Genomic DNA, 23,693 nt, shown 5'->3' with positions numbered 1-23,693 from the left:
CAACTGCACCACAAGAGTCCTTTATAAACTTAATTTCCACCAGTTGCCGTGATGGAATTTAAACCCATGCCCACAGTATTAGACTGGGCAGCTGGATTACTGTATCATTACCACTGCGCCACTATCTCCTCATTACCAGACTTTGGATAGTTCTAAGAGAAGTCATGACAGTCATCTACTTTTCATAAAAATCACTTGACAAGTTCCCTCATGATCTGACACAGCCCAATGAAAGAAGTGGACAACAACACTTTCCTGCCCACTGCTTGCACTTATTCCTCCTTGGGCAAGTCAGCAGGGTCAGGAAGGGAGGTGATAGACTGGCTGCAGGATATATGCGCCATTTTGTTTGCAATTCAGGACAAAAAAAATTGGCTCAATACTTCAGTTCAAAACAAAACCAAGGCTGAAACTGAGAGATTGAATTCCAGATGCAATGTTAAACCAAGGTCTGTCTGCCCACTTAGGTACTCGTGAAAGATTCCAGCACACAATTTCGAAGGACAGCATGAAAACTATCTCTCTTAACCTAACCAATATTTATCTCTCAAAGAACACTAACACAAAACAGATTTGTGGTCACATTGCTGTTTAAAGGAGCTTGTTGCAGACAAATTGGCTGTAATGTTTCTTATGTTATACAGCTATTACACTTCAAAAGTATTCATTGCTTGTAAGGGACTTTGGAGTTTCCTGTGGTTTTGAAAAGTGCTATTCAAATACAAGTCTTTTATTGCATCGAAGTGCAAAGTTTTACTGGTGGCTCTGAAATGTTTTACATTTTATAGCTTGTGTCGTTACAGCTACCTGGTTAGTGACATTACATTTCGTCAATATATGCACTATTGAAGAGCTTTAAAATGCATTCTTCATCTATAATTGAATCCTCCTTTAAGCTGAACATTTTTCTCAAACAAAAATCTTGTCTCCTCCATTGAAATCATAAGTTACTTAAAAAAAAACCCAATCGTTCTTCTAGTTCAAGAGACCAGGTAAGAATCAAGCTAAAATATACAAGACAACCCTCTATAAAACAGTTTTGGGCATCCTTACTCTGTTTCTAGTTGTAATTGGTCCCTTCCAAAAAAATTTCAGACTAAATTGGTGGTCATAGTTCAAAAAAGCAAAAGAAGAGATGATATGAAAAGTTTCATAGTTGAAATACTTTCACAGATCAGATTAATCTGCAAGAGATTTTGTTTACTGCAAATACGCGCCTGCCTGTTGCACATTTTAAAAAAAGAGTTTAAGAATAGACAACTGTTGCTACTTTCTGATGCAATGGTTAAGTAGGAGTAAGAGAATTACAGAATTACCTTGGCAAACACGGTTTTCACATAGATTGGTAGATCTCCATGAGGGCTTCCATGTCCTCCAACAATACTGAACCCTAGTCCATCTGGTCCTTTCTCTAAAGTTATGTTTGTACACTGTGGATGTCTGACAATGAAAGTACAGCTTATTCATTTGTTCATGTACACTTTTTAGTCTGTATTGTTATAATATTGTATATCTGATGGGGCATGACACATTTTAACAAATTTAAAGATGGGACAAAACCTGAAAAAGAACACATTACATCTTCCACCAACAGCAATCTGATTATTTATACCATAGAAGTCATACTTTTGCTTTGCAACCTAGCAATGCACTGGCACATCTCAGATGGCACTGGTCATAAACATACTATGGGAGAATGAAGAGTTAGCAAACAATGCAAAGCAAAATCTTTTTGCAATACACATGGACATTTAAACGAGACTTTTGTTTGCTGCAGGCAGACCAGCTGCTCACTCATTTATTGGTTTATCTGAAAATTTCATCCTCATGCATTATGAAGTGACGAAGATTTTGTATGATAGTAAAAACTATTGTCAAGTTTCTCAGACTGAGGCTGAAATTGGGAAAGAAACCTTATAGTATAGCTATAAACTTTTCATTTTTAATCTTGCTCTGAAAATAATAGCTGTGGCTTATGGTTAGAACTTAATCCAATATGGTGAAATAAGCCACCTACAAGGAATTTTTTTTTTTCACACAGTGAATGCTTAGGATATGGAATGCACTACTTCAGAATGTGATAGAAGCAGGGGCAACTCATGCAATCAAGAGGGAATTGGATTGTTATCTGGAAGGAATGAATGTGGAGGATTACGGGGAGAAGTTGGGAAGCAGGACTAGGTAAATTGTTCTAAAGGAGACTCAGCGCTGACATGATGAGTTAAATAGTTTTCTTCAGTGTTCCAGAAATTCTGTGATGGTATGCCAGCCTTGCTAATTTGGTAACATTCTCTCTTCTGGGCCAGAAGTTTGTCTCAATCTCTACTCCATGACTTCAGCACATAATTAAGTTTGTTGCTTCAATGCAATCCTTTTGGAGAACATTTTAAACTGCACAGTTGGTTGCTGACAGGGTACAGATCATGCAATGCATTCATGGCACTATTCAAAGAGCAAGGAGTTGTTCTATTGGCTAACGTAAATTTCTATCTTTAACCATTACGCTAAAATCTGGCAATTTATATCAGCGATATCATTTTACAAATAATTTTTTGACTGTAAAGCACTTTGGAATGTCTAGAGGTTTTGACAACCTTAGTATAAAAGCTAACAGTTCCACTTGCAGTTTGCAGGAACTTTCTGGACCCTATTTTGCTTCAATATACGGTCGCATAATAATTCTGATTCATTTCAGTCGAAATTAATCACAACACATCATTTGCAAATTCTTTCTACTCTACTGTTCTTAGACTGCTCATTAAAGCTTCCTTTTTAATCACTGAATAACATCTCTAATGACATTTGGATGTTTGCATTAATATACTTCTGTCTGTTAAGCTGACTGTGAGCAAAGTAAGCTGTCTATTTAAGAGACAAACAATTGAAATCCCACATGAATCAAGAGAATTGCAGATGTGAGACAAACACAGTAATAAGAGACAGGTGACAGGGGAGCCACAAAGGCATCAACTGACCTTTGTTTTTTCACATTGCACATAACTTTCATTTAATCTAGCTTGCTTGTTCAGCTAATGCTGTCTTGTTCTGCTACTTGAACTATTCTGCCACTCAGTTGCTATCAACAGTTTGCCATTCAGGCACACTCACAGTGGCACACTGTGTAACAGAAAAAAAAAACTTATGTATTTTAATTATAAGTGCTGCATAGTTTCTGAATACCCTGTTCCTTACATAATTACCCTTGATAGAAATCAATTTAACAAAACATTGTGGAAGACAGAACTTTTGCATGCATGAAAAACCATTTAAAAGTCTCATCTTTTAACAAAACAATTTATAACACCCATGATTTAGCATGGATTGTCACACATTCTCACAAGGTCTGAGCTGATTTGCCTCAAACTTACTCAGGTTCTTCTGGTCGAATGTCAGATGGGGAGTTCAAGTTGGAACCAGTTGACAAATTTTCAAGCTGACTTGCAATAGCAGTGATATTGGTGTCAGCTATGACCTGAAAGTAAAACAAAAGGATTCAAATTGTTTAAAAGCAAGAAAGACAAATGACTGAGAAAGGTGGATGAAAAGTGTCATCTACAAGAAACATTTCAACACTTAAATTAGGTCATTCTTGGCAACATAACTTGCCGGAACATCTGACTTTGAATAAAAAAATCATGACTTGATTACCTGCTACCTTGGGGACCTGCCGCTTAAGCTACATTGCTGTGAAAGATGTTAAAAAGAGAGACTTAAATTTTTGAATGTCAAAGATTCCCAAAGTGCTTCAAATGAGAAATTGAATGCTATAGAATGATATGCAAAATACGTAGAACAAGTATTAAGTAAGCCATATGTTACATTTTTAAATCTTCACATAGACTCATTGAGCTGTACAGCATGGAAACAGACCCTTTGGTCCAATTCATCCATGCTGACCAGATATCCTAAATTTATCTGGTCCCATTTGCCAGCATTTGGCCCATATTCTTCTAAACCATTCCTATTCATATACCCATCCAGATGCCTTTTAAATGTTGTAATTGTACCAGCCTTCACCACTTCCTCTGGCAGCTCATTCCATACACGCACCACCCTCTGTGTGAAAAAGTTGCCTCTTAGGTTCCTTTTAAATCTTTCCCCTCTCACCTTAAACCTATGCCCTCTCATTTTGGACTCCCCCACCCTGGGAAAAAACCCTGTCTATTTACCCTATCCATGCCCCTTATGATTTTATAAACTTCTTTAGCCCTCAACCTCCAACGCTCCAAGATAAATAGGACCAGCCTATTCAGCTTCTCCCTATAGCTCAAACCCTCCAAACCTGGCAACATCCTTATAAATCTTTTCTTTACCCTTTCAAGTTTCACAACATCCTTCCTCTAGCAGGGAGACCAGAATTGCACACAGTATTCCAAAAGTGGCCTAACCAATATCCTATACAGCTGCAACATGACCTCCCAGCTCCTATACTCAATGCACAGAGCAATAAAGGCAAGCATACCAAAATACCTTCTTCACTACCTTGTCTACCTGGGACTCCACTTTCAAAAAACGATTCACCTTAAAAATTCTTAATCTTGTGGGCTGGCCTACCATGAAGGATCTTGTCAAATGTCTTGATAAAGTTCATGTGGACAACATCCACTACCCTACCTTCATCAATTGTCTTTGTCATTTCCTCAAAAACTCAAATTTGTGAGACAAGATCTCCCCTGCACAAAGAAGGATAGTTACAGATTGCAAACAGATCATTTCTCAAGTAAAATGCTGTAAGTGGAGAGTAATTACATACTAATGATGTATATAAAGTCAAGACACCACTTCTCAGTCACTTACAGAACTGCAGTATTAGGGTGCAAACTAGGGATAGTGGTATTGCAGCCCCCTGGAGGAAACATATTTAATAACTGCAAGTTATTGCTTCTCTTATTGATTGAAGCAGCTCAGTTATATTGGTGATATTATCGTCAAGTGTGAGTTATTAGTTGTTAAGTACCACTTAGAAATTAGGTTTAATTGTAAATTGCACTACATGCAACATATTTGTAGTGTGGTTCCAACCAGACCAAGATTGCTTCTGTCCTATTTGTAGAAAACAACTCCATAGTCCTGAGATAAATAAAGCTTCCTTTAACAATTGTCATATATGATTACAGGTATTAGCTGTTTAATTCATATGCAATACTGTTATGCCTGTAACTAACATCATACATTTCAATTCTCAACAGATTCAGTACATATGACCTATTGCAAGCATGACTACTGCTCAATGATAATTGAGCTGAAGTTACGACAACAATGGGCTAAATTTTACCATGGATTTTGAGACTTCAGTGTCAGAACACACTGATGGTCACGCACGACAGCAATTTTGCTGGTGGTGATCTCCAAAGTATCTACCTCAGGGCCTGCTCTCTCATTAAGGAGAGCCCCTGATGCTGCTGCACAAAGGGTTGGGAGCTCTGGTACCTCAGCAACACCACTGGGAAAGATGGGTGCCGTGGAGGCAATTAAGTAGAAATCATAAATTCAGGAGGCTATGTCAATCAAAGGGGAAAACTTACCAAGGGAATTGTTGGGACCTCGTGTACAATTCCATGCACAATACCCCCTTTCCTAGCTGCAAGGATTGAAAGGCTGCTATATAAATGCAACCAAAGACAGCCACTGGCCACTGCTGGTGGCCCTGTAAATGGCCCCAAATTGGCCCACCTTTTTTCCACTAGACATTTCTCCTGAGGCAAGACTACATTGGGGAACAATCCTGAAATTGATGCCCCTTCCTGCCACACCCAGGGTCAAGTAAAATGCCAACATTTTTTGTCTTCAAAGCTCAAACCTGATTTTGCATTCATAAAACTGACCAGGAATGTGTGAAGATAATTGAAGTTCTACATTACGTGAATTTCACAGTATCAACAATAATAATGAGTTTACACGTGCATACATTTAACAATAATAAATATGACTTTAAAGTAGCTGTCTATCAGTGATCGTGCACAGCTTTGCCACTTTCAGATTGCATTTGTCATCTTCCCCAATGTCAGTTGAAGATCCACAGAGGCCAAAAATGCAAACACTGCCCATCAGTCCCAGAACTGTCGGTCCAGTGGCATAAGAAACTCATCTCTTACTGTGCAGCTCGATGAGACTGGAGACACAGTACCACTGGTTTCAGTTACAGTGCCATTACTAGACCTGAATTAGATACAGTAGCAAATGCCCTGTCACATCATAACTTCTGCACATTTAATTAAATTTACCTTGTATTGCATAATTTCTTCTTCTCTCCAAAATTACTGAGAGCAGCTCTTTTTCACACTAACATAGGAGACTTGCACAGCCAAACTATCCCCAAGAATACTTAGTTTTGCTGCAGTTACATGTGTACACAATGACATGTTCTCTGGAGTTTAGGCTGAGATCATTATCATTCAATAGTAGCTGTTTTATTTTGATATGTGATCAAGAGATAAGGAAAGACATCCTACAGAACAGCACTAACAGATTAAGCAGGTATGCTTCAGAGTAACACCGTATTATGAATGCAACATCACACTTATACGTGGCACTGTGGCTCAGTGGTTAGCACTGCTGCCTCGCAGCGTCAGGAACCTGGCTGTGATTCTACTTTTGGGAGACTGTCTGTGTGGAGTTTGCACACATTCTCCCAGTGTACACATGGGCTTCCTCTGGGTGCTCTGGATTCCTCTCTCAGTCCAAACGCGTGTACATTAGGTGGATTGGCTGTGCTAAATTGTCCATAGTGTCCAAGGATGTGTAGGCTAGGTGGGTTAACCATGGGAAATGCAGGGTTACGGGGATAGAGTAGGGGGTGGGATGCTCTTTGGAGGTTGGTGTGCACTCAATGCCAAATGGCCTGTCCCATACTGTAGGGATTCTAAATTGATTTCCTGTAGTGTAAACAAAATTTAAAGCTTTCAATTCTACTATCATCACCCCAAGAAAATTTACTTATTTTCCATCAATGGATGAGAGATAATGTATGGTATGTTATTTATCATAAATAGTCTACAAAAAAGTGTGAAGTACTTACAGTTCAGTAAAAACAACAGATACACAAGTAAATTATTGCTGGACACATTAGTCTTTATAATATGCTCATTAAACTTCCATGGTATATATCACAAAGGGATTTTGCCAAGAAATGAAGGAAATTAAATATGAACAGAAGCTGAACCATGGTGCGATGTTTGGAGATGCAATTAAAAGCTTGGTTAGAAAGAATGCTTTTAAAGATAGATGGAGAAATGAAGAGATGGAAGGGCTTAGGAGGTACACAAAGTATATGAGAGAAGCTGGTCAATTCCACTACTGAAGTGAAGCACAGATAGGATGATAAGAAGCTGAAGTTGGATAAGAGGGTGCAGAATGGGAATGTGGCTGGTGGAAACTACTGAGATTGGGTGGGTCAAAGATGTAAAATGAACTCAAATTCAATACAGGATTGGCAATGTGTAACAATTATGCAGGATAGGCTTTTGGATGAATCAAAGTTTATGGAGCATGAAACACGGAAGCAGCAGAGTATTGGAGAAATTGAGCATACTGTTCAATAAAAACGTGAATAAATATGGTGGTGAGTTTAAGGTGGGAGAAACAGTGGACACATTTGCTAACATGGGGGCAAGCAATTTTGGCAGTGGATAAGTTGTGGGATTTGAGCAGGACTCCAAGATTTTTCCAGTCTAGTCCAGGTTCAACAAGGGAACAAGACAACTGAGTTGGGACTAGAGCTCATGTCAAGTACTGAAAAAAAGAGTTTTTGTCATTTAAATTGATAACAGTAATTTTTTCCACATGATTCATGCAACAGATCCTGTTAAGTTTTAAAAAATACAACTTACAGAAACAAAAAATGAAAATCAAATATTAACACCAGTAAATAAATGAATTGAGTAAACATAATTAACATTGTCAAGATTTTTGTTTATTTTTGATTTCAGAAATATGATCCCCAACAGACTGATTACAAAAGCAAGATAGAATTAGTGTGTAAAGGGTAAAAATGTTTTTCAATGGGCAAAGAGGTTGCTTTTAGCAGAGCTGTGTGGTTTGTACACAACACAGTTGACAAACACCCTCAGCCTTTCCTTATCTCAATACTACACCTGCTATACAAACAGATTAAATCATGCAATAAGCAAGCAAGCCTACAGACACTGGGTTTTGAAGGTGGTAATTGCTCCCTAGAGACCCTAATCTTTAGTTAACACAGTATTTAAAAATTCTTTTAACATCCTATTGAAGAGAGACAGATAATCAACCTACATTCTTGTCATTTGCATGAATAAATGTATTATCTGACCTTCTGGTTTAGGATATGGCTAGAAAGCTGATAACAAATATGTGTTGTTAACTAATGACAAGCTACTATGGATTATCTATGAAATACATACACTTCAGAACAATTGTAGAAAATTTTAAACGCTGCACCAAACACTCCTGATTAAAGTCCTGTAAAACATATGACTGTAGTGCTGCTCTAAAGACCTGTAGAAACATTGTATTTAGGGTGCTCTGCAGCTTTGTTCATTTAACCTTACACTAATGTGCTGACATCAGTGGGCTCCTCTGCCCCACGAGTTTTAGTAATGTGAAAAATGTAACTTTATCCCACTTACTCTCACTTCTTTAATAAGCAATGTTAAGGGTATTATTGTTTGATAATCATTCAGGGAGGATGAGGCTGGCACACCATTCTGCAGACAGGGAAATGTGTTTTGTACAATTATGATTGTACACATTTGAGAACTCAACATAGTGCTATTCAAATGCCAGTAAAGACTGTGTGAATGAACAGGTGGGTGGGTGTTTGACTGTGTGGTTTAGTGAGTGAATGAGTCAGTTAGATTAGTGGTGTAGTGAGTGGCTGAGTGGGGCAGTGAATGGGCGAGTGGATATGTGAGCGAGTGGGCAGGTGAGGAAGGGGGTCCATGAGTGGGTGAACAAGTCAGTGATAGGGTTGGTCAGTTGCAGGGAGGGTGGATGGATGAGTAGGTGAGTGGTAAGTCGTCAGGAAGGTAGAAGGGTGGTGATAAGGGAGTCAGCAGGAGATAGGAAGGTGGGTGGATGGACAGGACAGTGGGAGGGTAGGATGGTGGGGATCATGAGTCAGTGGAAAGGTAGGTGGTTGAAAGTGTGTGAGATAAGTTGGGCGGTAGTTATGTCTGGGGTGGGTGAGTTTGAGACAGTGTAGATGGGTGAGTCAGTGGGTGTTTGGTCAGTGGGAGGGCAGGTAATTCCATAGGCTTACCCAGATGACTCCACTGGACCCTGAAGACGAGTGGGGTGGAATGGGTGTTACGAACAGGGGTTGGCCTGGGTAGGGTTTGGCAGCATGGGCATGGTTTGCCTGGCAACTTTGGAGAAAGGAAATGTGTGCATTAAATCCCTAAGTCGCCACTAAATTTCAGTAAGCTCAGGGATAATCAGTGTCAAGTGGTTCATAAGGAACATAATGGTGTCAAACTGCTAGTGGATGGGATTCCCATCTCAGGGTCTTCTCGCATTAACTGGGGACATGTTCCAGACAGAAGGAACACATACAGGTACTCCTCCCTGACTCTCCAGGGAATCCCCTGCTCCCATTCTAGTGGGCTGCACTAGGTTTTGCCTATTGTCAAGATTCATCAGGAATGTTCTGCTTGGATGAAATCTGGAATGTCTGCAGAAACTATTGAAGCAATATGGTCAGGGCCTTCAGTAAAGAAAGGCAAAATGTGGGTGCACAGCTGTGAGAGCAGCAATTTGATCAGTGAGAAATTCTAGTTATGATTGCCATTGAATGAGTGTCTTTACACTTTCCATATTCTTGATTTATTTGGTATACGTTTCACTGAGAGCAGACATATATTAAACCACTGATTTAAGTGGTTGTATAATTTGTGCTGGGGCTACATAATTGCATTTGCCATTGCTTCTGCTACAAAATTCTATACAGACACCAGAAAATTCTCTCATGGATCAGTTTGTTAACCTACATAAGTTGTTAAATTGAGCACAGCATATGTTTGCATCGCTACTTGTTGTATTATTCTTCTATGAAGATTTTATTGAAAATGCAATTATAACCAATAAAGCTCAAACCAACGATTTCTGTTATTTTAAAATACAGTTGTTATCTGCAAAGCTTTATCAAACAAATAATAGGATGTCTCATTGACAATGGATTTTTTTAACAGAGATTTCACTTCTAATCTATTATTATAAGATTCATTACATACGTTAAAAAATGCAGCCCTCTATATTATTTTTGCTATGTTTGCATTTAAATCATTAGAGCAAGAGTTCAGCTGCTATTACTATTGACTTTTTGATAAAAAAATACAAGACATCATTGAAGAGCAAGAAAAACGCATCTTAGGGCCAAAAGGCATTATTGTTCAAGTGTCATCGTTACACTTGTTAGAATTCATAGAAGTGTGCACATGATCATTAGGACTGTGATGTGGGTGGCACTGAAATATCTAGATACCAACAGATCTAAAAATTGCCAAATCCTGAGAGATTCATACAAACTGGAATCCTTATCCCCTCTTTGACATGGTAATGTTTGCCAGCAGTACTCGACAGCTTTTGAATGAGAGTTATCTACTGGATGCAGCTGCTAGAGCCATTATCTCAGTACCTGAAGGATAATGCTTCCGTAGGCATTCTTCAACAGATTAACTGCTTCCGCATGAGACAGTCCGTCCAAGGGTTGGCCATTAATGCTGACAATCCGATCCCCAACCTAATATTAAAAAAGCTAATTAATTGCGAGTGAAATTAATTTCAAATAGGAAGTTAACACTTTCAGAACAGGAAAACAGCATTTTACACATTTTGAATTGGGTAAAAATACCAATTTGTTAACAAGTTTTATTGTAATTAACTATTCATCAACACTAAAGGAACGGTTTTTCTGAATTAAGCTTGTGGCACAATGTGTTTCAGTCATCAGTATACATAATGACAATAATTTCCCAAACTATACTCCCAGAAAGTAAGGTTGTGTATTTTGGAAGTGTGCATTGGAAAGCTTTGTTTCTAAAACTAATTTAAAACAAGCCCCTCTGAAAATAAGATACCAACACCACTTAAATCTAATGATTTGTTTTAATCCATAAAAATCATTGCAATTATGAAGAAGTTGGTCGAAAGTTCTTTATAACAAAATTGACAGTGATCACATGAATCACTAGCAATAGGCTACAACAGTAACATATAGCAGGGTCTATAACAGTTAAATACTTGCTGTGCAATTTTTCTCAAATACGCAAAAAACAAATAACAGGTTTGCATTTTTGTTGAATCATAGAATCCCTAAAGTGTGGAAACAGGCCCTTTGGCCCAACAAGTCCACACCGAACCTCAGAGCATTCCACCCAGACCCATCCCCCTATAACCCACCTAAGCTACACCTCCCTGAACACAATGGGCAATTTAACCTGGCCAATCCACCTAACCTGCACGTCTCTGGACTGTGGGAGGAAACCGGAGCACCCGGAGGAAACCCATGCAGACACAGGGAGAATGTGCAAACTCCTCACAGACAGCTGCCTGAGGCTGGAATTGAACCCGGGTCCCTGGCGCTGTGAGGCAGCAGTGCTAACCACTGTGCCACCGTGCCAATTTTTATTGCACCTGAGAACTGCATGAGCAAATCAATAAGGAGGATATGGGTGACAGAAGCCTGATGAGTCAGGTCCTTACTCCAGCTACACAGATTTGGGATTTCCAAGGAATTACCTTTATGGTTTATAGTAGGACAATGTTTGCAAAAGGTACAGGCCCAGCCTAACATTCTAATGGTGCAAAATGGGGCATTCCTGGCATTATGCCCGATTTTTCTGCTCATCAGTCTTTTAGGACTGAAAGCCTGCCATTGGGATATACGCTAGCACTTTGCAAAAGGTTCCATGTGCAGTTCAAAGATGATAGGGAAATAAGTGGTACGACAATTTTTTTTTAAGGATATTGCCATCCCACAGGATCTTTGTAATCAGGCTATCTAGTGCTGTAATTTAGAAAAACAGCTGGAGACCTCTTATACTTGCAGCGAGACTCTCAGTCTGTTTATCCTACATTCAACTCCATGCTAATGCAGTGCCATGATGGGGAATGCAACTGGACCTGTAAACTATCTGGGTGTAAAATAAATTCTGATGCTTTCCGACTTTCACTGTATTAACAAATACCACACATCATCCCATGATTTTTGTATGATATCAGATCTACATAGTTTATCATTTTAATTGTACATAACAGTGCATTTTGAGAACAGTGGGTATTAGTCTACTCAATCATGAAGCACATAGCAAACTACTTTCCTGAAATATCTTTAATATAGTAAAGAAGTATAACTTTTTTTTAAGAAATGCTCCTACTAAGGAAATAATTAGCTTTTTCCTGCCTTTTCCCAAAAACATTTAGTAGTTTTGAACTCTTAATGTCCAACTGTAGCTCTTTATCACCACCACCACTAACCCTTCATCTTTGCATTACGATTTTGTCTTTTTGTATGAATATGAAGTCGTGCATTCTATAGGAACCAGTCTTGAGGAACGCAGCCAATATATTGGTCACACATTTCCTCAGAGATGCTTCAGTTTGACCACAATAACTATGCTGGAAGTGTGCCAAAACAGTGCATGCCATTGTATAAAGTATGTATACACAGAATATTTGTTGACAGATTTTCATCTTTTGGTATGAGAAGTTGTGTCATCACCAAGTGCTTGACTGACAACTGGCAAGATTGCAAAATGTGAGATTTGAGGCTGCCAAGGAGATTCGTTTCACAAAATGCTGCAATGAGCCATTGTTTAATATTTAGCTCTAAATTATTAAATGCTATCCGTGTAATGTAACGTAAAACATGGGCCCAGATGTTCCAGTCAGTGGCAATGCTCTGCCCATTGTCATTGCCCATTGATGAGCTATTGATTAAAGCAAGAACAGAAAGCCTCAAAGAAGCTACAGAATGCAACATAACTTTGATAAGAGATAGCAATTTGTTTATAAATGTATGTTATCATTTAGTATTTCAGTTTTAAGATGCCCAAGACTTTTTCTCTGCCCCAAGTTGAATTGCCTATTTTTAACTGGGTCTTCTGATCCTGGATGAAGAAGAAATGGGCCAGTGTACCCTCTCTAATGCAAGTCCAGTGGGTGCGAGATAGTCAAATGGAAGATAGGACAGGCCCTCTTTTACATAGCACTGTTGACTGTTTTCAGGTAAATTTTTTCTAAGAAATGAATGGATTGATGAAGGTATATTGAGTGGGTGGGTGGAGGGATGAGTAAGGGAGTGGGTGAATAAGTTAGTGGGTGTTGTGGTTGTATGGCCGTCAGGTTGGTGGGGTTATCAGGTGGAGTGAGCAGTTGGTTAGAGAGAGTCTGGTAGCGTGGGCTGGGCACTCTGGTGTGGAGTATTTGCATAGGGTTGGGTAATTGCTTTGGAGGGGTGGTGGGAAAAGAGTTAGATTGGGTCAGGACGGGATTATTGTTGGGGGGGGGCGTGGGGAAGGGGTGTAATTGGTTTGTTGTGGTGCAGTTAGGTTACTAATTTCTGAGTCAATTCATTTATTAACCAGTGTATCACTTTCTAGCTAAGTATCCAAGTAAGTGCCACATTTCTGACTAGGTCTCCAACACGGAACTTGGTATCGGAGACATTTGTGAGGGGTGCTGTCAGCCTGCTGGAAGTTTAAATTTTCTGGGCAATTACAAGACATGCACATGTCAGATCTTCAGTCGAGTTCCAATATGCAATACAGACACAAGTCTAGATTTTGCTGCTCTGGATATTCAAAATTTTGGCCATGGTTTTGAAATGTATTAGGATCTCTTATTCAGTTTACTACTTTACCTTCAAGTTAAATACCTGTTTAACTTGGTGACTAAATTTGCTTTTTCAGCCATGCAATGACACTGAACTGTGGTCAGGCACTTGTGCACAGGAAAGAAGAGAAATGCAAAAATCATGCTTTGCACTTAGCTGCACATTTTTAGCGCAACATTTTGAGGAGTATAGATGTAGGTTGCCTGCAAGATGTTTTAATTAGAGATGGTGCAGACGGTTAAAGTGGAGAAAGATACAGTGAAAAACAAAAATTCAGTTTAACTTGTTAGGATTGGTAATATGAAGTATGACTTTTTTTTTAAGAAACCTGCTGCCAGACTAATTTGAAACAAAATATAGAACAATTAAAGAATGAGCATACAAAACTGAGCAATTGGCTTAACTTTGAATTATGCATTAAAACAGCATCACTAATGGCCAAGTGCCCGGTTTCACAACTGAAAAAAAACTTCACCATTTTTACTGGATCAAGTACAGTACTTTTATTGCAAATAATTAAATATACTGTATTGGTTTTTATGATGTGGTTCAGTACCAGGTCAAGGACGCCACCTGTTGTCTGTTAATGCCCATATCCCAAATTATTTATTTGCATGGCTTAACTCTGTCCTGCATTAGTTCCTTACGCCTGTTCCTTTGTTACATGCACAGGTCTTTTCTCACCTATATTGATAACATTGTAATCAACTAGTGCATTATGCTCTAAGTAACAGGTGGATTTTGCCCAAAATTTAAAGAGATTGGTAAAACAAGTAACCAGCAAAGAGTGGTGAATAAAGAATGTGGGAAGTCACTTGTGCAAAGAGAATTAGAATGGAAGAAAGGAATAATTTTACCAACAGAAATAAATAGAGGATGAGCCACTGATTAATGCATAGACAGAAAGATGTAAGGAAACAACAAAAAAGAAACCAACTTTAACAGGAGATTATAACTTGTTCATAAATGCAGGTTATTGTTGAATATCCGAGTTTGAAGATGCCTGAAGCAATGACAAATTATTCATTTAAGTGTTTAAGAAGAGAGATCTGGAGGTGGGTAACATTTACAACAAGGTTATCAATGGAATAGATGTGCTGAGGGCAACAGTTAATTCTGGATGGCTTAACATTTTTAAAGGGATGGAAAATCTGAAAGTTGAAAACAGCAAGCACATGGTTGTGGCATCTTTATGTGATTTTCTGTTGGTAAAATTCAGGCAATAGCGGCAAGAGTAAAAGTAATTACTGGTCTTAATTATGTTTAAAGTGGAGAGATCAGAGGGAAACTGTAAAAGTTCATGCTGGGATTTGCCCACTTTCCTTGAAATTGAGCATACTTAGCAGCACTTCTCTATACCTTGTCTTTACACTCAAGCAAAAAACTTAAATTTTGCATAAGTTTTATCTGTGGTTAATTAACCATCTTAGAGAAGTGAATCAAGTCGATAAAACCTTCACAGACCAAATAGGTCAATTCCACACTGGGACAAGCTAGATTTCTGGGATGGCTAGCCTTTGCCCTTTCCATAGTTGCTTACACTTCTAAATTGGAATGATAGAAGTGTTTGAACAATACAATAATTAGTAAGAAAATGACACTATAATTTAAAATTTAACAAACAAAAATAGAATCTTTTTTGTACTAAAAGTATCTGTTTTGCTTCGAGAATCAGTTGGTGTTCCACAATGACGGCACTGATTTTATAATGTTGCATTCAATTATAAACACATGCACCATCAGAAATGAATGTTGCATTGCACTAACTGCTGCAGATTTGCGAAAAGGCAAATGCCATCCTGTTGACCCACCTTTAGCTTTTGAGTCCGTGCTGCTACTCCGCTGGCTTGAATCATGGCGATGAAGATAGGCACATCACCTAGAGGACTCCCCTTTCCTCCTGCAATGCTAATTCCCAATGGATCATTTGGTCCCTGTGACAAAGGTAAATAATTCTGTGAATACTTGGGCAAAAGACAGTTTGAACTGGAAAACAAATCAACCTGTGCTTATGTTCCAAAATGCTTTGGAGCCTGGGTGAGTTTATCCAAACATACATTCTACCCAAAGTTACTCTTTCTGATCAATTGGGTCTAATGTATGGTATCAGCTGTTTCACACAGAGTAAGCTCTGAAAGTGAATTCTAAGTTGAGTCTGTCTGCATGCATGACTTTAAACACAAATGTATGATGTAATATATCACTCATAGCATCTCACTGATGTCAATTTTACTTCCCTTCTGTCCATGAGTGTTGCTTCAGAAAATGATTTGCGCTTTCTGAAACTTGGGAGTCACATCAGCATGATCTTCCTCTGTGAAAATGGTTTTCGATTCAAAACGTAACTTCTGTTTAACAATTAATATAGAGCAAATAAAAATATTGGGTCTCAGCTGAAGCGTCCACTGGATTGTATTACAAGCAAAGACAACAAAACCATTGAGATTTGTAGTTATTATAACAAGGTCAGGCAGGTGAACCTACAGGATATGAGTTCCCTGATTGGGGCTGTTAATCCGGTCCAATCAGGGAGCCCTGGCTGACAGGTAAGAACAGGAGTGTCAGACGTTCTGTTCACTCTGAGAGCTGGCCCTGAGGAAGCTGGATCACTGTCAATGATTCTTCACATGTATATAAAGTTGATTTTCAGTCATGGGTCACAGTACTGAGCTGCAAATCTTTAGCAAAATAGTGAACTAAAAGCAGCAAAATAAGTCTTGTATTGTGACTGCATAAAGAACCAGAAATGTATCCTTGCATCTACTCTCTACCTTTTCTTTTTTGCCTTTCTTCTTTTAAACAATGGCTGTCCCTAAATTCACATTACCAGTGAAAGCTGACAAAAACAACCGGATCTAAAGTTTAAATGTCGGATGTTCATTTGATCGCTGAGTTCCAAGGTTTAGAAAAAAAAAAATCACAAGTTGAAGTGCAAGAATAAACAAAAAATGTCGATAAGGCACAACATGTGAGCATCTGTAAAGAAAAAATATAGAATAAATTTCAGATATAGAAGTGCCAAATGAAAACTTGGTGGTGGCTGAAAGATAGATAAGGCCCATTGGAGGATTGATAGAAGAAAAATAACAGAAAGAAGCAGCAGAAAGACTTCAGGGTGAGGGAGTGAAAGAATAACCAACACAAGTTACCGCTGCATAACACCATCTGCTTTCCTCCAATTCACCCGATTACTTGCTGAAAGCTTTGTACAAACCCATGTGAGTTCCAGACTGGATTACCACAGTATTATTTTCATAATAAGGACCATAGCTCCAAAGAGTTGGGGAGACTTCACAATAGATCTAAAATGGTATAAGAACCTGGATCTGAAGTCTAGCCCCCATTTCTAACAGATCCTATTTTGACAGGTGGGGAATGGGGGTGGGCAATAACTCATATGGGGAAGGCCTAGGTTTTGCAGTACCATTTTGAGATCACTGGCAAGTTCAACAGATTCCATTTTTGCTGGAGTGAGGACATTAATGTGCAGGTGAGCCTTGTAAATTTTAGATGTAAAAATTATAAAAGGCAGTTAATTTCTGTGGAAGTGTCATTTCATGCATTTCCATTGCTCTGATTCCTACTTCTCGTGCAATTTTCCCTATCCCTCACCCTAGTATTGTTCGTTATGAGATCTGATCACTCTTGCTAATCTCTCCTCTGGTTCAGTGTTTCTGCTTTGATTGTCATTTTGTCTCTGATTTTTTTTTAAACGACATTGAATCATTGCCTGCATACTTTAAGTAGTACATAATAAGTTGCACTTACTCTTGTTATTTCCACAGTTCTTAGTCCCGTATCTGAACCTGAAAGTTTCAAAGTGAGATTAAACTCGTTATTAGATGTTATTAGTAGTATTTTATTGACTGATGCTGATAGTAAGTTAAATTATATTTTCCAAACATTCAGAAGCTACAAAATAGCACTAAAAATCATCTTGAGCAGAAAGGTTATGATTCCAAACTTGTAAAGTGCATATTACGGTTTCATAACAGTTTATGCAATGTGCAATCATATTATCTTTTTGTACACATTAAATCATTCAAATGCCACAGGGCAGAGAATAAGCAGATCTTATTTGTGATAGTTCCAATTATTAAAAGCTAATTTTTTCTCTATCATTTTTGCTCTCTCCTTTTCCTTTGAAGAGTAAATATATTGGGCTGAATTTTACCAAAATTTGGCTAAATGTCAATTTCAGAGAGTTTCATGGAAGGTTTCTCGCTGTGAGCTCTAGCAAGTTATCTTACACAATTGCTTGCAGCTCATGTTAACTTATGCATTGTGTTACAATGGCACCTCGCTTGTGCAATTATGCACTCACCAGCAGTGGGAATAGTCACCGCTGCTGGTAATTCCTGGGATTCCAGCTGCAAGACTTTGCTTTGCCTCTCAGCTAATAGTAAAATTAATTTGTCATGTGAATGCTGTGGTTGAGTGGTTTGGGCTAGGATTTTTAGTTGACACAGCAGGCCCATGTGTCAAGTCCACATAGCATTTTGTGATAATAGAAGACCTGCAATGTAGCAAACTGTTTAATTTGAAGGGCATTGCATTGCGCAAAAGTGGATATCCCTTCTTCAAACGAAAAGAAAACTTACTCTGTCCACTGTGTGTGTGCAGTAGCCATTTTCATTTCCATTTTGCTTTTGCAATTTGGATGAGGATGGAAGGCAACACAGGTCTTGCTTCATGGTGTGAGTCACAAGGTTAGCCTCTTCGACTAGGTGACTCCCCAAAACCTTTACGTTCCTTTCTTCCTTGGCCTTCCTGTCAACCCCATTGGCCTTGATCTTTCACATATTCCCACCCAACCATCCATGAGTTTGCTCATCTCCCCGCTTTACCCCATAGTGACAGCCACGCAGTGTCCCTCCCATTTAAGCCAGGATGGTGGTAACCATTGATGAAACATTGCCCCTCCCAGGTTCTCTCATGTCCAAACCTTATGTTGAATTGCCCCTTTCATAATGATTGTCCCCTCTGCACTCCAGCACGCTGTCTCCAATCCTCAGAACTGACATCCCCAGCATCCCACCACACCAGTGATCACCAATAACACACCCCTTGATTTTTAGTGGATAGACCCTTGATTTGACTGTGGCCCAAATCCCCACCAATTTAGAGACTCAGCCCTGACTAATGAGAGACTGGGTCCCTACCCCATTTCTGTGCATCTCTGACTGATGCACCGTGACTCCCTGATCTGATTAACATGGGCCACCCCGGTTACCTTTGAGAAGGTAGTGATTAGCTGCCTTCTTGAACTGCTGCAATTCAAAATTCCAAGTCAGGATGATGAGTGGCTTGGAGGTGCAGCTGCTGGCATTCCCATGTATCTGCTGCCTTTGTCCTTCTGAATGGAAGTGGTCCTGGGTTTGCAAGATGCTGTATAAGGAGCCTTCGTGAAGTTCTGCAGTTCATCTTGTAGATACTGCTCACTGCTGGTACTAGGTCAGTAGTGGAGGGATTAAATGTTTGTGGATATGGTGCTAATCAAGCGGGCTGCTTTGTCTTGAACAGTGTCAAGCTTCTTGAGTGTGGTTGGAGTTGTACTCATCCAGGCAAGTTGGGAGTATCCCATCACACTCCTGATATAGGCCCTGTAAATTGTCAACAGGGCTTTGGGGAGTCAGGAAGTCAGCTTATAGTTCAGTTCAGATTCTGGTCAATAGGAACCCCAGGATGTTGACAGTAAGGGACTCATTCAGTGATGGTCATATTGACTCTACTGGAGATGGTCATTGCCTGGCATTTGTGTGACACAAATGTTTCTTGTCACTTTTCAGCCCAAGCCTTTTAATGTTCAGGTCTTGGTGCATTTGAACACCAACTGCTTCAATTTAGATGAGGCAGCAATGGGATATAAATGCATGCAAATTAGCCTCTCACCACTCACTAACAAGATTCTCATCCTGCTGCTCAAAACTGGGTTCTTGCACATTTTCTTTCTTGATGTTGAGAACCTAATTTTTCCCAAACTTGCCATATTTTCCCAACTGAATCATCATTGCTCACATCATTTAGGGGCTGGGAGAATTCAGCCCATCCTGCTGAATGGTTTTTATTGATTTCTGTTTTATGTTAACTGGTCTCTTCAAATTAGTTGCATAAATTTGCAAAGCAGTTACATTTATGACATGATTATGAAATCATGTCTACATTCTGGGAGTATTTGTGGAATTCAGTTGCTGCTTAACTGAAGAACAGAATACAAACATTAAAATAACAATACAGAAGACAATAAAGTGTTGCGATTTCTACTTTCTGTTGACGGTTTAAATGTATACTGAAAGCTACAGAAGAACAATGGAGTCATTCACACCTCAACCTTCTGCATGGCTAACTGGCAGAGTGGACTATCCACCTGTTCTACAATTGCTTAGGTGATTAAAGGTGAAAAATTCCTCAATGTGGTCAAAGACTTGTGTTTGAAAAGGATACAGCTAAAGCAATTCAGCAAATACTGTGCAACTAATTCTGACATTTACCTGAGTTTCTTTGTGAGGTATCAGCTGAAATCTTCTTGCTGCTTGTAACATTTTGTGAAGTGGTCACAGCAGCTCCAAAAGGAGGAGGATTACTGATAGCACTTACTTGGCTCATCTAGTTTAAAGTCAAAAGTAAGATCTAATTAATCAAATTTCTCCAATTTAAAATTAAGAGAAGTAGCTATGAAGGCGAAAGGCTGTCCAATTGAAATCAAAGGCATATCTAACTCTTATTTTCAGTTTTAGCCTCATCTTTTGGGTTGCTCACTGGAAACTGAGCAGTGAAGGACAAGTTTTAATTTAGTCCTATATGACAAGTCAAACTGTATTGTTCTTCTGCTCAATGTAGTTGCTGGACATATGGATCAACAACTATTTCTAGCTTAACAGTTATTAACATTGTTGTTTTGTTCTTTGTCTCCTCTTCAATCACTCACTATTGCCCCATTCTGATTTAGGTAGTGACAATTAGGGATCTGGTGACAGTGTGAAAAAAAATGAGTGTGAGATGTGTTTGTAAATGCTGTAAATTCATAAGATTTAATCATCAATTAAAAGAGAATCAGCTTTATATTATCATGTAAACCTTCTTCTGCCAAAGGTAATCTGTGGAACTCATTACTACAAAGGGCTGCGGAGGCCAGGTCATTGAGTGTATTTAAGAGAGAGACAGATGGGATCTTGATGGGTAAGTGGTACGAGGAGAAGCAGAAGAATGGGGTTGGGAAACTTATCAGCCATGACCGAATGGTGAGCAGACTCAATGTGCCAAATGGCCTTATTCTGCCTATATTACTTATGGTTATCAAATAATACAAGGTTGTAGAAATATAATTAACAATTCGTGTTGCAATAAAAATCACTATCAGGAAACAAATGATTTCCATAAGAAATTCCAACCCAGAAAATAATTATCTCACAGTGGCAATTCTTTTCTCTCGTCAGCAACCATTTTATGGTGATTTTATCAAGGCACCTATGGTAATTTAGAACTTGTAGTTCCGTTAATAAGTTCATCATATTGATTTTTTTTTAATGAATATACCAATGTAATATTCAAAGCCACAGATATTGGTTGCTTGTATGCAAGTTCAACATTCAATATTTTCAGAGTTCACAAAATGATGATTTTATCAAATGTAATTGCTTATTGTTACATCATACTGTACTTATGAACTGAAAATTGTCTTTTTTTAAAATGTAAATATTTTCTAAAGAAACATAATCTAAATAATGTTAAAAATTGTATGGAGATTTGAGAAGATGCAATGAGGACATTATCTCCTTGAAAAGGGTCTGATATCATCATGAACATTCAGAGTAAAGCTTGAATCATTTTAAGGATGACAATATAACTCCGATATTATAATCCTGAGTAAATTGGGGTTGCATCTAATAAAGGTGAAGATGCATGCACAGGGGCTGAGATACACAAACGAAGGATTTCTTCCAAGTATGATACTCTAAACTTCAGAAATTTTAATAACTGTTCATGGATTGAAAGAATCAACAAAAGATAAGCTGTTACACACTGAAAGAAGCAGCAATAACTGTCTGGAATAAACTATTAAAGGACAAGCACAAACTTATACAGGAATTGAAAGCAATTAGCCATGACTGGAAAAACGGAGTTGAAATTACATGAACAAAACCTGCATGATAAACTGTATGCTTTATTGTCACAAAGGACAAGGACTGCCCTGCAGAGGAATTTAAGGAGTTAATCATAGGAAAGCTGTGTCTTTGAACAGACAATCAATGCCAAATGCAACAAGGAACAAAGAAGCTACGTCTGGTATGAAGGTAAACTGCAGGCTTGCAGTAATTTGGATGAACTTAAAGAATCAGCAATATAACACATCACAGATCAGAAGGACGAAAAGCTCTATAAGAATTGAACACTAGAACTCCACCCTTAGCAGAACTTTGAAGAACAAAACTGTACAAGGATCAAACCCTGGACACTTCCAGAGACAGACCATTGTTGTTTGATATCCTGGCTAGATTCTACCATTAATCAGGTAATAGCCACATTGGGTTGTGAGGCTTAACTTGCTTACTTGAGTTGTCTTATGTTGCTTACTACATGCAATAAAGTTTAAACCATTGTTTCAGTACTTGATTGTGAGATTCCTTTAACAAGTAGCTGAATTAAAGGTAACTTCTGGTGATTTACCTAAAACACAAGTTTAAAGGACGTTGCAGCAATTAAAGATAATTAAAAGTGATTTTGATGCTTCATATTTCAAGTCATGTCCAAAGAATACCCAGTTGTGGTACAAACACGTGACCAGTTTCCAGATTTGATCATATGTCATTTGCCTTGAGGGGCTATGTGCGAATGGTACAGACAAACAGTAACTATTTTAATGACATTTTATTTAATTATATTTTGGATTATTCAATGAACTACAAAGATTGCTGTCCAATAAGCATTATTTCAATTAAAATATTGTTGGCATGACACAAGGTTCAAAATTATGAATAACTTTCAGAGAAAAAAAAACACCATCAGGAGGTAGACAATGGTGTGTGAGAATCAGAAATTCCTGACCTGACTGCCATGTGATATTTTTCTTGATGAGATCCATGACCCTGCCTTTAGACGACCGACCTCCAACTGAACCAATCCTTGGGCGCACTGGAAGAAATTAATCATATTTCAGTGAGCCAAAGATTTAAAAGCAACAAAATGTTTACAGTTGAACCTTCTTTTTTTTACATTTTTATTAGGCTGCTCTATACATTAAGAGCACAAGTCGGAAACTAAAATTTCTAATGCATAATATTCTTTCCTCAAGTGTCAGAAAATGATGCAGCCTGCCTGATTATTACCAACGGCTTGGATTTCCAGACAGCAGCAAACAAATAGGCAATAGGCTTCTGTGGGCTTTTGCTTTGGAAATTTATGTAATTCAAAAACAATTTGACCTGGTGCCCTCTATCAACATTTACCAGGACAGATATGTATGCACGTACTTCCAATGAAAACTGCACAGGAAGCCGTCTTCATGAAATAGTTTGAGAACCAAAGCCCAACGATGATGATAACAGCATATTAAGACTGGTACCAAAATGCAATGACACTGATCACAGTCAGCCTTGTCAGTTTGCAACAGCAGTTCCTAGCGCTATCTTAACCTTACACAGTTGAACACAGCTAAAGTCTGCACCCATCCCCATCCCACTTCACGTTGCTATTTAAAAGGATTGTGAACTACTTTCAGGTTATTTGCAACATGATTTCTTCCAGCTCCAGGTGCAAGTATTAATGCGTTTGCAGCTTACCTATGCTTGACTAAAATTTGAATAATTTGCAGGGAGTGTGTATGGCCAAGTACTGGAATAATGAAGAATGCCCACCCAGCTGTGAAAAGAGGAAGAGGAACAGA

General features: G+C 38.6%; 1 protein-coding gene across 1 annotated transcript in view; it reads right to left on the bottom strand.

Moving 5' to 3' along the window:
- Window positions 1-1,200: 1,200 nt before the first annotated feature.
- Window positions 1,201-23,693, bottom strand: part of LOC109937920 (multiple PDZ domain protein-like) — a 75,265-nt gene continuing 52,772 nt past the window's right edge. The window contains exons 10-17 of the mRNA XM_048602090.1: window positions 22,856-22,942; window positions 20,302-20,416; window positions 17,579-17,616; window positions 15,622-15,744; window positions 10,613-10,717; window positions 3,369-3,472; window positions 1,317-1,440; window positions 1,201-1,221 (exon numbers count right to left, since the gene is read on the bottom strand). Coding sequence (XP_048458047.1) covers window positions 1,201-1,221; window positions 1,317-1,440; window positions 3,369-3,472; window positions 10,613-10,717; window positions 15,622-15,744; window positions 17,579-17,616; window positions 20,302-20,416; window positions 22,856-22,942 — 717 coding nt within the window. The remainder of the gene's footprint in view (window positions 1,222-1,316; window positions 1,441-3,368; window positions 3,473-10,612; window positions 10,718-15,621; window positions 15,745-17,578; window positions 17,617-20,301; window positions 20,417-22,855; window positions 22,943-23,693) is intronic.

This window comes from Rhincodon typus, chromosome 10, assembly GCF_021869965.1.
Source record: "Rhincodon typus isolate 14 chromosome 10, sRhiTyp1.1, whole genome shotgun sequence".
NCBI classification, from domain to species: domain Eukaryota; kingdom Metazoa; phylum Chordata; class Chondrichthyes; order Orectolobiformes; family Rhincodontidae; genus Rhincodon; species Rhincodon typus.
This window is presented reverse-complemented; position numbering and strand designations above follow the sequence as displayed.